Source organism: Chiloscyllium punctatum, chromosome 27 (assembly GCF_047496795.1).
Source record: "Chiloscyllium punctatum isolate Juve2018m chromosome 27, sChiPun1.3, whole genome shotgun sequence".
Classification (NCBI taxonomy): domain Eukaryota; kingdom Metazoa; phylum Chordata; class Chondrichthyes; order Orectolobiformes; family Hemiscylliidae; genus Chiloscyllium; species Chiloscyllium punctatum.
Window position 1 is genome coordinate 40,056,281 of NC_092765.1, and position 18,217 is coordinate 40,074,497.

General features: G+C 37.5%; 1 protein-coding gene across 2 annotated transcripts in view; it reads left to right on the forward strand.

Moving 5' to 3' along the window:
• grik3 (glutamate ionotropic receptor kainate type subunit 3) overlaps positions 1 to 18,217 on the forward strand; it is a 507,530-nt gene that overhangs the window by 266,015 nt on the left and 223,298 nt on the right. For both annotated transcript variants that reach the window (XM_072548544.1, XM_072548545.1), the window contains one exon: positions 4,020 to 4,223. In XM_072548544.1, the coding sequence (XP_072404645.1) occupies positions 4,020 to 4,223 (204 nt within the window). The remainder of the gene's footprint in view (positions 1 to 4,019; positions 4,224 to 18,217) is intronic.

An 18,217-nucleotide genomic window follows, 5' to 3' on the forward strand; every position in this document is an offset into this window, starting at 1 on the left:
AGACTGATGACTGATAGAGCAGTAATTGACTAGGCTGGATTTGTCCTGCATTGTGTGCACTGCACATATCTGGGCAATTTTCCATATTGTTGGAAAAATGCCAAGGATATAATCACTTTGAAATAGCCTGGCTAGGGGCATGGCTAATTCTACGCTTCTGAATTTTCTTCCATATATTTACTGCTGAGTGTTGACTTTGCAGTATCCGGTGTCTTCAGACATTTCTTGATGTCACGTGAAGTGAATCAAATTAACTGAGAATTGACATCTGTGATGCTGGGGACCATAGGAGGAGTCTGAGCTGCATAGTTCCATTTTGTCACATAGGTCAGTCTTCTCATCGCAGGCATGAATCTGATCAATTTTTGTTCCACCACTTCTAAGACAAGAATATTCATTCTTAGATAAAGAAGTGTGGTCTCAACAAAACCCTGTACAATTCCTGCAAAATGTATTTACTCTTCTAATTCAATACCCCTGCAATAAAATATAACATGGCATTGCTTCCCTCATTGATCATTGTGGCAGTATGATAACTTTCCATCAAGAGAGTACAGGGACCCTTTAAAACTTTTGAACACCAATATTTACAAATGTTTCTCAACTTTTGAAATGCTTCGCTTTTCTAGTTTTCCTACCAGAAAAGGCTATTTCACTTGGCCTCACATTATATTTCATCGGACCCCTTCTTGCCCAATCACACTACCAATCTCCATTCTTCTCCCCACTTACTTTATGTCATTAGCAAACTTGAATATAGTACACAGTTCTTTGAAATTATTGGTTTAGATTGTAAATTGGCACAACCACTGATTCTTGAAGCAAAGATATTTAATCCTTCTCTGTTTTCTGTGCTTTAATGAATCTTCAATCCATCCCAATATATTATCCTTAATCCAATTACCTATAAGCTTGTGTAACAAACTCTTGTGTTGTGTTATGTAAAACACTTTTATGTGACAGCACATTGACTGTCTTGTGAAATTCCAAATTTACTGTGTCAGCAATTAAAATAAAAATTTGGACACTATGACTCCTCTTTCAAAAAAACGGTGTGCTGTCTTCGCCTAGTCACTGCTATCAAAGGGATTATAGTATGCACTCTGTATTCTGGCATCAGGCTACAAGCCTACACTTTCCTGATTTCTCTCAGTGCTTCCACATCATTGCCCCAAACCGTTGAATAATGGGATTATTCTGGTCCACAGGGGATGATTCCAAATATGTACAGAAATCTGAAACATCAAAAGCAGTATATTCATCATCTCTGCATCCACCTCTTATAAAACCCTAAAATGAAAGTTGGTCAGGTCCAAAGGAGTTGTTGGCTTTTGTTCCCATTTTCTGCTTCAGAAATGGCTGAATATTGATATTCATGATGATATTGTTACTCTGGATTGTATTGTTACTCTGGATGAGTCAAACAATAAGTGACCTGTTATCTCATCTCAGCTGCACCCAACAAACATTAATAACAGAATCTCCCCTGCTGTTTGAGCTTTCTGGGGAGCTAATGTTAAAGTCAAAGTAATGCAATAGCTGATTTGATTAGCAGTTGTTCTAGGTAATCCATTGGACACAAAATAGAAAGAGCTGTTAAGTAAATTGAACATCTGTAAGATTTTCCTCTTGAGCTGTGGTCAGGAAGTTATAAACTTAGAACTACCGGTTAAATCAATTCAACATCGTGGGCAGCTGACTTGTTCATTGCTTCAGCAAAGAATGTTCCAGCAATTGAATTGTTATCAATTCAGTCTATGTTCACTTTATACTGGAATAAAGCAGTTAAATGACTTGAATCAAACCTCTCAGTCTAAATCACATTTATCCATTCTGTTTCCAGATTCATTCAATCCAATTACCTTCATCTATCTGTCCAATCAAATGTTGAATGTCAATATAGTTTCAGCCTGAGCCCTTAGCCCCAAAAAAAATTCCACATCCCTACTACTCTTTGTTTAAACAACTTCCTCAGTTTTCTCAATTACTCAACTTAAAGCTTGCATCTGTATGCCATTGTTCATAACTCCCCAGGAAATCTTCCATCCTATCTTTTTTCATCATTAGAAACATTTTAGTCATGTTGTCCCAAAACTGCATTTCTCTGTTGAAAAAGGACCTTTAGTTTAAAAATGTTTATATTTGTATTTCCTCACATCAGCCAACAACCCAGCAGATCTGTGAAAAGAACAAGTCCATGTATAATTTGCAGTAGAACAGAAGATTAAAAATCAGAACTTTCAGACCAAATACTCAGTGAAAAATAATAGTACCTCTGCTCTTGTGATCATGGGATTGTTGTCTATGTTTACTAACTGGCCAGAGTTGAATTCAATAGTTTGTAATAATGGATGCAGATGGCTTAGTTTTACTCAATTGTGTATGCAGTCCGTGAAGACGTTCCACAAAGCTTTATTGTTTTGATGTTATTTATCTCTGCCAAATATTTGATTAATGTGGTTGAAGACCACTTACAGTACAAAATATACATCATCTGTTACATTGAGGATCATGTGGCTTTAATTGCTAATTTATAAGAATATATTACATCAATATTACTCATTTTTGATTCTCATGAAGTCCTTTTGTAACCATTTTACAATACTCTTCCATAAATGTTCCCCAAAAATATTTCTTTAAAACCACTCTCTTACCCTTGAAAGGGAGGTGATGGCCTACTGGTATAAGCTCTAGACGATTAAGCTAGAAACCCAGGTAAGGTTCTGGGGAATATCACCATTGTAGGTGGAGGAATTTGAATTTGATAGATATCTGGAATTAAGAATCCATTGATGACCGTGAAACCATTGTTGACAGACAGAATTAATGTTCTGCAGGAAGGAAATCTGTCATCCTCACTTGTTCTGGCCCACGCATGAATGCAGACCCATGGCAATAGGCTCTTACCTGCTCTCTGAAATGGCCAAGGAAGCCACTCTGCTGTATTAATCATTACAAAGCCTCAACAAAGAAAGGAAACCAGACAGCCCACCTAGCATCAACCTAGGCAGTGAAAATTACAAATGGTAGAAAAAAACCTGTCAACTTTGTAAACTCCTCCTTACCAACATCTGAGGGCTAGTGCCAAAGTTGGGAGAACTGTCTTTTTTAAAAAAATCATTCACAGGATAAAGGCATCACTTGTTAGGTCAACATTTATTCAGCCTAAATACCTTCACCCTGGCTACTCTGAAATCCTGGAAACTCTAGAAGTGCTCTTTCTTCTCCATTGCACAGCTGAGCACAAGGGATGCCAATCTCTGAATGACTGGCAGCTCTCACTGGATGGGACCTCTGGCCCTATGATTAGTTCCAAGGAAGGGCCCACAGTTGTCCTCACCACTGCCTGATTGATCTGAGGTTCACTGGGCCTTCCCTGAAAAAGCAATATGGCTCTTTCACAAGCTCTCCTGAAGCAGATGAAACAGTTTGACAAGATTCTACCCTTTGTCTAAAATGGTCATGGTTCAAACAAAAATAGACTGGACTAATCAATCGATCATCCAAAAAAGAACGGGATACATACCAATCTGTATCTCTGTTCACGCCATTAGGGTAAAAGGAATATTATTTACATGGATCTTGTGAAAAGAGGCAACTACATCCTTCTTGATCATACTTTAATAACAGTGTGAATTTTGTCATTAAACAAACTTTAAGTTCAAAAAGGCCATTCTGCCAAACAGTTGTCTAACACTGAGCAGCAGTATATTATTTTTATCTTGACATGTAAATAAAACTATTTGTGGGGTAATACTGAGCATTGATAAGCCTGCAATATATATGAACCTGAATAAATGAAACTTGACACATACAAGGTATATAAAGACATTTGAAAGTGAGGAAATGATTATCTAATTGGCTTCAATCTAATTTTAGAACTTAATAAAGCTTGAGGACTGAGGTAAACGTAATTTATTCTTGTCATTCACCTAGGTAGGACACATATCCAAACTAAATGCTTTCAGCATTGGAAGTGACCTTGGCAATTAACTGTTGCTAATTTGACTTGCTCACAGGAGGAACCATATGTCATGTTTAAGAAGTCTGACAAGCCACTCTCTGGTAATGACCGATTTGAAGGATACTGCATTGATCTGCTGAAGGAATTATCCAGTATTCTGGGCTTTGTTTATGATATTCAACTGACGCAAGATGGAAAGTACGGAACTCCAGATGACAAGGGGCAGTGGAATGGCATGGTGAAGGAGCTCATTGATCACGTGAGTAGTGTTGGGTTTTCGAATACGATTTTAAGACCACTTCATCCATTGGCTCTCAAGCACTTAATATGAATGAATTATTAGAAACATTGCTCAGCACTTTCACTCTCAAAGCCAGTAAATATCTAACTAGAAAATGATATGTCACGACCATATGTTCCTATAGATCTGAAACTATGAAAATGACAATAAACACAAAACAACCCAAAGCACCCACACAACAAAAATCATGTGAATTCCATTGCCCATGAAAGCCTGGTCTGTGTACTTCACTGAAACGGTTTGGAGCAGGAACCCTTGTGAAGTCACGTAAATGTTAAATGAATAAGAACAGTGATAATGTTAATAATAAAAGCAAAACTATGAGATCAGGGTAAGTGCACTTCATTCACTATACTTATGCCCCTTCTAAAAGACTAATGAGTTTGGTGCACTTCATTCGTGTACTTACCCTGATATTGAATTAAATGTGTACTATTCATTGTGCTTAAACCTGCACTAAATTTTCCACTCTATAAAAGCTGTGGAACAAACTTAACTAATGCCATTAAAATTGGTTTCATAAACTACCTCAAGAACTCTTAAAATGGATGTAATTAGTTTCTTACTGCTGTTTCAATACAGACTTCAATCTCTCTGCTAGCTCATGTAGATCTATTGACTGACCTTATTCTACCAGATCTAGCCCACAATAGACTGATTGAATTCATTTTAATGGCTTCAGATTTTCCTAATAATGAGCCTTGCAGGGGTATTAAATGCTTGTAATGTATTTCATATTTTTAAAGTTAATGTACTTCTATTATATTTTAAAGGTTTGTTTGGATGGATTAAAAATATACACCTTAGAGGTTTTATTATGGACAAAAGATATAATAAATGTTTTAACATTTTAATAATAAATAAATCCTGTGTACCTCAGTAAATACACTTCAATAAGCTTGCTTGGTTTGCCTTTTAAGGTCTAATGGTTCATACCCACAGATGTGATTTTAGTAAAATAGGCAGGATCAATTAGCCTCAACGTTTGGGATCAAGCTTCCAAATTGCAGCAGACACTAAAAAACACAGATTTCTATAAGGTGACAGCACACACAATGAACATTGTTGTCTGTGCATCTTGAGACTGGTAATGTATCAATATTAACCATGAAGGTATAAAACATTCTGATTTTGGAGGTGAACATCTACATAACTGGACCTTTTGCCTGTAGGCCAAGTGTTTTCTTATTTAACTAGATCATCTGAAATCAACACCAACAATTTTCATTTACTTGGTACTTTGATTGTAATAAAATGTCCCAAGGTGCTTCATGGGAATATTGCAAAGCAACATTTAACATTCAACCACATGAGGTGACTTCAGGTAAACTAGGAAAAAAAAACTCCAAGAGGTAGATTTTAAGTAGTGCCTTAAAGGAAAGAGGTTTACAATGAAATATCTAGGGATGGCACAACTGAAGGCATAACCTTTAAAGATGGAATGGTTTAAATGGGGATGCTGAAGAAATCAGAATTAGAGGAGCTCAGATATCCTGGAGAATTGTGTTCCAGGAAGAACTCTAGAGATGAAGAGGAGTGAAACCATGGAAGGATTTGAAAATGAGGGAAATATATTCATGTATTTTGTTGCTTAACTGGGAACTATAGTATACACAAGGATAAAGAATGAAACATGAGCAGAAAAACTTTGGATTACCTCAGGATTTCAGAGGGTACAATGTGGAAGTGAGAATAATTACGCTTAGAGGGGGAAAAAAGGCCTTATAAGTATTGTAAAACTGCTATTTTAAAAAAATACTGTTTATGTGTTAAATGTATCTGTAATTGGAGAAGAATGCTTTTAGTAAAACCAAAACTAATTAATTTGAACATGGTTTGAGCATTGTACAATATTCAAACCAAGGTTTGTAGCTCGGGTTGAGGTTTAGGGTGTAGGTTTGCTCACTGAGCTGTAAGTTTGATATCCAGACGTTTCATTACCTGGCTAGGTAACATCATCAGTGGCAACCTCCAAGTGAAGCGAAGCTGTTGTCACCTGCTTTCTATTTATATGTTTGTCCTGGATGGGGTTCCTGGGGTTTGTGGTGATGTCATTTCCTGTTCGTTTTCTGAGGGGTGGTAGATGGTATCTAGATCTATGTGTTTGTTTATGGCATTGTGGTTGGAGTGCCAGGCCTCTAGGAATTCTCTGGCATGTCTTTGCTTAGCCTGTCCCAGGATGGCTGTGTTGTCCCAGTCGATATTCAAACCGTTTGTTCAGCTTTGATGTTGGTACATATGGTTACACAAACCCAAGCAGAGCCAAAAAGTATAGATTTAACACTGAAAACAGTGGATTCAAAAGGACAGAGCTCAGTGTTAGGTCATTGGATCATGAAGATAGGATGGAGAATCACAGCCTTTTTAACCTTGAATTGAGATGATTGAGAAGGGATCTTGTAGAGATATACCACAAAATATCAAAAACCCAAGAACTATATTTCCTGAATTAAAGAAGGACAAGGAGCATTGGTTCAGATTAGGAAAAGACGTGTTTTTGAATCATTTCAGAAAAGTAAACAGGCAATATATGTGAAACCCAAAGTTTGGAATTGTTCAAGGTATTTAGATCCTGTGGTGGACTTAATAACTTTGTGACGACTTAGTAACAGGGCACTTCGGTCCTTATGGAAGACAAACATAACAATTTGCACACAGCCTGTAAAAAAAGGGGATAAATTATCAGACAATCTGGGGGTTTTTGAGGTATTCTTTGAGGGTTAAACATTGCCAGGACAATAGGAAATGCCACATCTTTACTTTGAATCATTCTATGGAATTATTTTATATCTATCTGGGCGAGCAATGGGGCCTTTGAGAGAAGTGGAGGTGCATTAGGGCAGGAGAAAGTCTGGGAAGTAACTTTAGAACTGATTCTGAGCTGAAAAAGAGTCAACAATAGCACAATATTAGATTACTTACAATGTGGAAACAGGCCCTCCGGCCCAACAAGTCCACACCGCCCCGCCGAAGCGTAACCCACCCATACCCCTACATCTACATCTACATCTACCCCTTATCTAACACTACGGGCAATTTAGCATGGCCAATTCACCTGACCTGCACATCTTTGGACTGTGGGAGGAAACCGGAGCACCCGGAGGAAACCCACGCAGACACGGGAAGAACAGGTTCCAAGATTTTCTGTTGCTGCTCTGGAAACCTTGACAGAGGATTTTTAGGGGAATAAATATGTGAATAGAGATATGTTTTAAGCTTGGGAAGCACACACAACCAGTATTCCAAACAAAAGACAATTATTGCACTAATTCATTTATTTTTTATCTGGTTGGATTGGAATGCAATCATGTACAAATATTCTTCCTAGTCCATCGATATCTACCATGATGCACTGTTGCTGTCGGCAGATATCTTAAGTTGACATCAATAAAGATTCTGCCTATGTTGAACAGTACTATACTATACATACAGAACATGGTATCAAAGTGGCACTGACGTGAGTGTTGCAGGGCTATAAGAAAGCATAACTATAGACAGGGAGACACAGTGTTGTCCACAGGTTGTGAGCTAATACTCAAATCAACAACAATCAACAACAAAGCAACATGCCACAGTCAAAAATTGTTTAAAAGAAAATGGTTGCAGCTTTCAACTTACCAGCTCCTGCTCAAATGACAGGAGAAATGAAGCAGAATAGGAATTCCATTCATGCACAATGACATTTTAAAACACCAGCAGATTTGTTGAGGAAGCCAGAACAGTTACAAATCACAGCACTTCTTCTACTTTTGGGAAGACATTGTTTTAAACTATATTCCATGATGAAACTTTCTGAAGAACACATGAATAAAAGCACATGTAAACTTTAAAAGCTTTAAATAGTGAATGTTATGTAAGAATAGGACATATTCAGTATTAGGGAATGCCAAGCCTCAGAACCCTATTTATTCTGATAATTATCATTGACAAGACTCAACTGAAGTGTTTAAGATGATAATTGAATTTAATAAGTTAGATACAGAAAAGCTATTAGTCTTCTGGTGAAAGGTTCAGTAGTTCGAGAAAAAAACACGAAAACTTACAACCAGGCCATTGAAAACTAAAATCAGGAAAGATGTTTCCAATCCCAGCACACAACCCCAATATCCCCCAAACTTCTGCAAAATTAAAAAAATTCAAGATTCATTGGCAAGACCAGCATATTTGCTTTTGTTTACATTTCCTTGAAAATGTTATTTATACTCTGTGCCATATTCTTGCACGCATATAGTGTTAGTTCACCTGCAGTGCCATTAGGTGGGACTTTAGATTACTTAACAGTGTGGAAACAGGCCCTTCGGCCCAACAAGTCCACACCGACCCACAACCCATCCCCCTTCACCTAACACTACGTGCAATTTAGCATGGCCAATTCACCTGACCTGCACATTTTTGGACTGTGGGAGGAAGCCAGAGCACCCGGAGGAAACCCACGCAGACACAGGGAGAATGTGCAAACTCCACACAGTCAGTCGCCTGAGGCAGGAATTGAACTCGGGTCTCTGGCACTGTGAGGCAGCAGTGTTAACCACTGTGCCACCATGCCGCTCACTTTGACCCAGTGACAATGAAGAAATGGCAATATTATTCAAAATCAAGAGATTGAGTGAGTTGGAGGGGAAGGTTTAAGCTGTGGTGTTCCCATGCAACTGCAGTCTTTATCCTTCTGGGCAGCTGAGGTCACAGGATTAAAGGATCACGTTAAAGAAGCCTAGGAGTATTTGTGTGATGCATCTTACAGAGGATACACGTTCCATTGCTACCGTATCATGACTGTAGGAAATTCATGATTAAAGGTGTATTTTGGCTTCTATCTAATAGGCTTCTTAAGTATTTCTGATGTTACATCCATCCAGGCATGATAAATGTGTATAATTTATATTTTGTTTTTATTTGCAATTTAGAATAGACACAGATATTTTGGTTTCAGCTCTGTGAAGTTCTGTTTTTAAACACAGGTCAGAAAGTCATTTGGAACAGTGACCTATGTGTATCCATTCCGAGTAAACATGTGACTATAGCCAAGTGCCTGGGAAAACTCTTGTAGTGCTAATGGAAAAAAAAGTGTACTGCAGTATTTCATTTGTGAATGATAAACAGATTAAGATACTAGTTTGGCTTTTATTTCAGAAAATAAGGTTCAAACTTTTGGTTGAGAACTGCGAGTTCAGTTCAGAAAATATGCTAGTTTCTCCGAGCAGGAGAATCAAGACACTTCATAGAAACTGGCCACCTCAGCATTGGTTTCTAATCTGTGACATATCCAGGCTGGAAGAGTTTGGATAGAAATCTTCAACTTGTTCAAACAGAAAGGTTTAGGACATTAAAATTGAGAGGCTCATGCTTGCAATCTCGCAATAGAATCATAAAATTCTCCCCACAGTTCAAGAGAAGTAAGCTGGTGAAAGAGTAAGAATTTAACAAGCGAATATAGGAGTGATGTGTCTCTTGGATTGAGTTTCTCTAATGGAGAGTGTTGGGTTACAGTTTAAAACTTTGTTCTTTTATAAATCTTTCTAACTATCATATATAACCTATACCTTTGTTTCTTTCCTTTATTTGGGTAATTAACAAATACTATGTTATTAAATAACATGTGCAGTCTTGTGCAAACATGTTTCAGTTATTAATATCATTTAAACTATTTTAAAATATTAAATGTATTAAACACTTGTTGTGTTATGATTACTTGGGATCATAACACATACAATTGTCAAGTATTTCATTACACCCTTGGCCTTTACCTTTTAGATGATGGTAAGATTTTAGGGAATCAGGAAGTGAGTTACTAACCATAGAATATACTACCGTTTGTGGTTATTTTATACAGTCATGTGACTGGTCTATTTAAGCCCCTGGCAGTACCTTGTTGATAATGGATAATTCCTTGTACTAAGATCCTCTAGTAAGGAAATGTAAGGAAGAACAATGTATTTAGCAGCTGGAGTCTTACTGGTTGGGAAAAAATAGTGAATGCTGTGGTGATGACAACAGATTAGCACACGGAATGCCTTTATGGAACATAAATTGCCAGAGGTTGGCGTCTCCTGGGAAGGCAATAGCCACCTCATGAAAATTGTATGTCATTCCTTTCTATTAGCATGCATCACCTGGGCTACCTCTATATGAGAAAAGGTTGAATGCTCTTCATTTTCTGCAAATCCCTCAGTGCCACTGTGAGACACTATTGATGGATCTTTAGAACTGCATTCTCCAAATTCTGTCAGCAGTCACCATGTCTGTACAATCTGCCCACAACATGCGAATGTATTGAGGTTTAAAGAGACCTCACCATTTGCAGAGAAAAATTTCAGAACTAATTTTGCTGCAATTATTTTCACCTAAAATATATCAAACAGATAAAGAAAGACATAATAGACCTGCAAGCTAAAATTAAATCCAATGTCAGTGAGTAAACAAGGCAGCATTGATACCACTGGATCAGGGATAAAAAGTAGTAAATATTGGTGAAAGATTGTTTTTTCTGGCTGGCATAAAATTCAGCCAATGGTGCCTTGTAGAAAATAATGCATGTAAACTTTACTTCATTTTAATGTTATCCCTTATACTTGGCTGATTCCTAAAGAATTAAGCATGAGTACTACCATAGTATAATAAGATTAAGACTTCCAATACAAAGCTCCTGAGCTAATATTTTCATGTTCTTCCTTCCTGTCCGTATAATTTAGTAAATATCTCCTTTTGGAAGGGTTAAGAAATGTTCAAGCCACAATTTAAGTTTGAAAATCAAGATGAGCCTATTTTTCCTGTTTGGGAGCTTTCATAGGAAAAGGTTCAGAAGAATGAGGCACCTTGGCCCATTGAGTTTATGCCAGATTTTTAAAGATATTCAATTAGTCCCGGTCCCAATCTCTTTCCAAGCACACTTGCAGATTTTCTTCCCTTCAAATATTTATGCAGTTCCTTTCGGAAGGCTCCTATTGAACCTTTATTGATATATTAAGCAAATCTCCAATATCTAACCACTTGTTACATGAAATAGCTCTTCACCATGTCATCTCTGCCTTTTTTATGCCAATCACTTTCCAACAATGACCTCTGGGTTATTGATCCTTCAGCCATTGGAAACAACTTCTCTTTATTTACACCATTGGGCCCTTTATGGTTATCAACTCCTCTGTCCACCATCGTTTTAACCATCTTGCTCTGAAAAACAGCCTCATCATTTTCAGACTATCAATCTGATCATAATTCCTTATTCTAGAAACCAAATCTCTGTTATAATCTCTCCAAAGAGTATTTCCTCCAAAAGAGTTGTGTTCATTCAGAATTGGGCATAACAATTGAACCAGAGTTTAAGTTTTACTTAGGGTTAATTAACCTTTTGGCTTTTTTAGTCTATGGATTGCCAAATCATTTTAAGAATGCAATGCCACCTTCAAAGACTTATGCACAGACAACTTATGTCTCTTTCTCTCTTCCCACACTTAAGTACAATAAAAACAGAAAATGCTGGAATTGCTCAGCAGTTTTTTTCCCTTGGATGGGAGACTTCAAGACTAGGGTGTATACATTTAAGAAAAAGCTTTAAAAGAGACACGAGGGACAATTTTCTTTACACAGAATGGTTTGTGTGTGCAATGAACTTCCAGGAGAAGTGGTAGATAGGGGTACAGTTACAAAGTTTAAAAAAAAACATTTAGATAAGGACATGAATAAGAAATGTTTGGAGGGATTTGGGCCAAGCCCAGGCAGGTGGGCCTAGTTTAGTTTGGGATTATGGTCGGCATAGACTGATTGGGCGAAAGGGTTTGTTTCCCTGCTGTATGACTGAATGATTCTATGACTCTATCTTTGGCTGCATCTATGGAGACAGGAGATAGAGTGAACATTTCATATCAAGGACCTGTCTTCAGAATGGACCCATTTCGCATGTATCACTTCCCCTCATGCTCCCTACCACAAGATGCCACACTTCTCTGTAGTGAATTTCATCTGCTATCTGCCCATTCTACCAACAGATTTCAAAATTGTACGAAAAAAGAGATTGGCAGCTAATCTAACAGGAATCCTGCAGTCTGAGAGACAGATACACAGTAAAAAGGTATTCAAAGAAAGAATGAGTCAAAGTCAGGAACAAAAAGAAAATAAATTGATACAGAACTGAGGTTTTGATTGAATACATTGAATGCATTGCATTTTTTCATTAAAGAGGAGGGAAAAGCTCCAAATTATGGAGAAAAATGGAATAGTTCAAATATCAAATAGTCTGTATTTAAATTTAATGAAAAAAAACAGACTGGATGAGATGTATCTAAGGATAATGAGTCAATGGAAATGGCACTGGACATAATTCTTCAGTCACCTGTGGAGTTAGGAGTGGTGTCTGTGGACTGGAAGATTGCAAATATTTCAACTTTGTTAAAAATAAAAGAGTAAAGATAAACCAAGCCAAAGTAGGCCAATCTGTTTACCATTGGTGGTGGGGAAGCTTCTCGAAAAAGGGCAAAAGCTTCAGGACAAAATTCATAGCCATTTCGACAAGTGTGGATTAACTAAGGAAATCCAGCATGGATTTGGTAAGGATAAAGCTAGAAATCATACAAAGCCAGGTTATAGTCCAACAGGTTTATATGGAAGCACTAGCGTTCGGAGCGCTGCTCCTTCATCAGGTGGTTGTGGTGTATAAGATCGCAAGTCACAGGATTTATAGCAAAAGTTTACAGTGTGATGTAACTGACATTATATATTGAAAAAGACCTGGATTGTTTGTTAAGTCTCTCATCTTTTAGAATGGGCATGTTGGTTTCAGTTCTTTCATATGTAAATCACAGAACATTTAAAAGTTACATTCTCAAGTGAACTTTAATAATTGGTGTCATGTCGTCCCACAGTGTAACTTTTAAATGTTCTGTGATTTACATATGAAAGAACTGAAACCAACATGCCCATTCTAAAAGATGAGAGATTTAACAAATAATCCAGGTCTCTTTCAATAAATAATTTCAGTTACATCACACAGTAAACTTTTGCTATAAATCCTGTGATTTACGATCTTATACTCCACAACCACCTGATGAAAGAGCAGCGCTCCAAAAGCTAGTGCTTCCAAGTAAACCTGTTGGAATATCATCTGGTGTCGTGTGATTTTTAACTTTGTATACCCCAGTCCGACACCAGAATCTCCAAATCATTTGTAAGAACAAACCTTATTTTTTGAACATACTGGAATCTTTGGAACAGATCAACAGAGGACAATGCAGTTACATGGACTTCCAAAGTCATGCCATAAAGGGCCGCATAATAGACATGTGAGCAAAGCTACAGCTTATGACACAAGATGGCATACTATCAGCTATCCCTTCGCCTGCCTAACAGTCTTTCTCTCTCTGGTCTCTATCTCCACCTATCCTCTCAATCTTCCCCTGCCCCCACCCTCTTTTATCAGCATAAAAACATAATTTCCTACCTACTATCAGTTCTGAAGAAAATTCAATGGACTCAAAACATTTATTCTGCTTTCTCTCCACAGATGCTGCCAGGCCTGCTAAGTTTCTCTCACAATTTCTGTTCTTCAGCATCCATAGTCTTTGCTTTATTTCTGTGTTAGGACCCTTGCTCTTTCTGACCTTATTATGCAGAGCACAATTTCAAAAATAGTGGTTGGCTTAAAATGTAGAAGCATTGTCAATTGTGAGGAAGATAATGTAGAACCTTCAAAAGGACATAGACACTATGGAGGAAAGGGTGGGTCAAATGGCAGATAAGAGTCAGTAGGCGGAAGTGGGTACTGCAGATGCTGGAGATTAAAATCAAGATCAGAGTGGTGCTGGAAAAGCACAGTAGGTCAGGCAGCATCCAAATAGCAGGAAAATCGACGTTTTGGGCAAAGGCCCTTCATCAGGAAAGGCTGATGAAGGGCTTTTGCCAGAAACATCAATTTTCCTGCTTCTCAGATGCTGCCTGACCTGCTGTGCTTTTCCAGCACCACTCTGATCTTGACAGATGAAAGTCAGTGCAGAGCAATGTGAAACTTTTGGTAAAAAGCACCAGTAGAGACAAGAAGAATAAAATCAATAATTCTAAAGGGGGCTCAGGAGCTGAGGGACCTATGGGTATACATGTGTAAATTATTTGAAGATGATAGGAAAGGTTGAGAGCACAGTTACTAAAATGTTCAGTATTGCAGGCTGTATGAACAGAAGCGTGGAATGCAAGTGAAAGGAAGTGATGTCCAACTGAGGCAGAAAAATGATTTGGCCTGAAGTTTCACCTTTTAAAAAAGAATGTGAAGGTACCAGAGAGATTGTAGAATGGATTCACAAGAATCATACCTGGAATAAGTAACTTTAACTGAGCAGCATGGTGGCTCAGTAGTTAGTACTTCTCTGCTCTGACCTGCCATTTGTTCACCCTTTCCTCCATAGTGTCTATGTCCTTTTGAAGGTTCTACATTATCTTCCTCACAATTGACAATGCTTCTACATTTTAAGCCAACCACTATTTTTGAAATTGTGCTCTGTATAATAAGCTCAGAAAGAACAAGGATCTTAACACAGAAATAAAACAAAGAACTGTGGGTGCTGATGCCAGAACAGAAATTGCTAGAGAAAATCAGCAGGTGTGGCAGCATTTGTGGAGAGAAAGCAAAGTAAATGTTTTGAGTCCATTGAATTTTCTTCATTTCTGGTTAGCACCCGGGTTCGATTCCCGCCTTGGCAACTGTCTGTGTAGAATTTGCACATTCTCCCCCGTGTCTGTGTGGGTTTCCTCTGGGTGCTCTGGTTTCCTTCCACAGTCCAAAGATGTGCAGGTCAGGTGAATTGGCCATGCTAAATTGCCCATAGTGTTAGGTGCATCAGTCAGGAGTAAATATAGGAGGGTTACTCTTTGGAGGGTCGGTGTGGAATTGTTGGGCCAAATGATCTGTTTCCATACTGTAGGGAATCTAATCTAAACACTGTAAATATAGAGAGAAAAGAACTTAGACGGTTCCCTTGAAGAAAATTGAGAGATGATTTCATTGAGGAGTCTGTTCAGAGTAGCAAACAAAATGATCCCAGAGATTAAAGGAACCAGACCAAGAAAGAACATTTTGAAAGTCATTGGCTAAAGAAGAAAAGTAGAAGAATTTGTTTTATTCATCAACTGCTTGGGTATGGGAATCCACTGCCTGAGAATGTAGTGGAGGCAGTTGCACTGAGGCATTTAAGAGGCTATTGGATTATTAACTGAAAGGAAGACCATTCAAATTCTGGAAAGAGGGCAGGGAAATGACACGAGGTAGATCACATCTTCAGAGAACCAGCATTTATGAGGGACTGAAGGCTTCTTCCTATGCATTAAGTGTTTTGTAATTCTGTGGCATCCTGACAGAATTGCAGAGCCATAACCCAGTTGAAAAACATTGCATTCTGTGTTTAGAGCCAACAAATGGAAAGCTACTCTCATCCCAAGTGTTGTTAAGAATCAAATACATCTGTCCACTTGGTGTAAGTTACTTTTTGGTACAATCATAGCTTCAAACGCTGTTTGGGATAGAAATAAAATACTTCAGTAAAGGAATAAAGAACAAACATAAGTCCTATTGTTTAAGATTTTGACTATTTGGTGGATTCAATCAGCAGCAAAAATCTTAAAACACATTTTACTAAACATAGAATAAGATTTATTAAAATACTATAGGTTATGGTTTGACATTATTATCCACAGACCATTAATATCTGATCATTACAACGTGGCAGGATCTGTTACCATGAGCAATGCCATGGGAAAACTACTGGTAGATTAAAAACACTAGCTTGCAAGGAAAGAAATTTTAATTGTGCACTGAGAACCTTAGAAATCGGGGTATGCCCTTCTTTACCAGGCCATTTGGAACCTGAAGAGGTCATTTGGTCCCAAGTGTCTTCTTCTGGCATTCAATTAGAGCATGAATAAACTGTTTCTGGACTGTAGCAATCCACCTTTGCTCCCTGTGGCTTGGTTCAAAATGGATACATTTACTCAACTGTTATAAGCACCAAATTTCTCAATTATAGAAATGTGCCACCAGTGACAATCAGAAAAATCAGTCTGCCCAGGAGGTAAAATGTTTCCTAAACTTGTCAATTCTCTGAGGGTTCAAACAATTTGATGACGTTAATCACACAACATTCAAGCTATAATTGACCTCTAATTTTGTATTATACATTGTTGCTCACTCAACTTAACCCTGAGTTTTATTTCTGACAAACTATGATTGTATTCTATACAGAGCCTAAAAATGAATGCTATCTCTTTATACAAAACAGTAACAGTGATACAGCCTCCAACAAAATCAAGTATCATGAGAGAATTTTTTTCTACTCAACTTTGCACACCAATAATAAAAGACACAACCATATGATTGTGTTAATCTTGCAGATGATGTAATACATCCTTCAATTATTACTGAAGCCTCTTAGTTAGAAAGGAAAAAAATAACTGAAGATGTTTAAGTGTCATCTAATGCAATCAGGATTGCTTGATCATTGATTGCACCTTTTAAGCTTTCATTTCTGACTAAAATTTCCCTGTCGATCATGATACAGTGCTTGTCCACTGGGAAGCTAGGTTTCTCATTTCAAAGTCTCAGGAGATTGCTACTTCTGAAGAAAGATTTGTGGCATATGTTAACAACCACTTTCTACAGTCATCCATCTTAATACAGATATAATTTTTTTTTGCTGCTGTTATCACAATACCAGGGAGAGTGCAATCAAAGACTTGCTAGAAATGATCGATTTGTTCCATCATGTCACAAATGCACAACAGCGGCAGTTAAAAAGGTCATGCAAATGTAAATGTTTTGATTCATAGACTATTTGTTCTGTAGATTTGCGAGAAAGGATATTCCTAAACATATCAGTCAGTGAATTACAATGGTTGTCAGTTGAGAGGTGGTTTGTTTTTAGCTACTGTACTAACTGGTCCTTTTAAAATCTGATGTTTATTACCATTAGAAAGGCAAGAGGCGTTCTGTGTCTTTTCGTCAAAATGCCATCATTTAATATCAGAATACATTATTCTGATTCTGCCAGAGCTAATTCTGACAATGTCTCCCTCACACAATTTAACAGGCCATTGTTAAAATAGATCAAGTGTCACGCAGGATAACTTATAATATTGGTGTAAAATGAAAAGCAGCATAACATTTGAGAAGTGGCAAATCAACATTTTACACTTTTTCCAACCATTACTCTTATTTTTAACAATAGAATTCAATTTTGATTCTGACACAAAAATGATGCAAAAGTGTCTCTCTCAGTGGCAAAAAAATACGTTTATATGGTGCATTTACCAGAGAAATGACCTGAGGTGCTTCCCATAAATGTTATCCTGAACTTAAACATAGCTAAAAAGGGACACAAAGGAGAAGTTTGGGGGCCTCATTGTGCACATTAAAGGACCAGGACACAAGAAACCAGACTCCTGAAGGAAACCTTACTCATGCAGTATGATAACAGGTTGATGATTGGTTGAGTCTTTGTAGGTCTGGCAATGCAACAGAAACTATGAACTGTCAATCCAATCTGAGAACATCTCATGCTGTATAAATATGCGGCCAAAGAAATTATGTAACGATGGAAGTAGACTTAGAAAGGAATATAGATCTCAGAGTTTCTGATAACCTTAAGTCTAGGGATGATAAAGCTAAAAACCACACAACACCAGGTTATAGTTGTTGTTGTGTGAGTTTTTAACATTGTACACCTCAGTCCAACACCGGCACCTCCAAGAAATGATAAAATGTTCGATTTTTAAAAAAATGTGATTTATCATATCACATTTACACAGGTAAGTGAGAAGTTTTGCTTTGCATGTAATACGAGTAGATCATAGAATACATTTAGGATAATAGAACAGAGTGAAGAATACAATGTAACAGCTGCAGAAAAAGTGCACAAAGAGCAACACCAACATTGAATTTAAAAGTTGAGCTCTAATTAGATTGGGGGACAAGCTGTTCT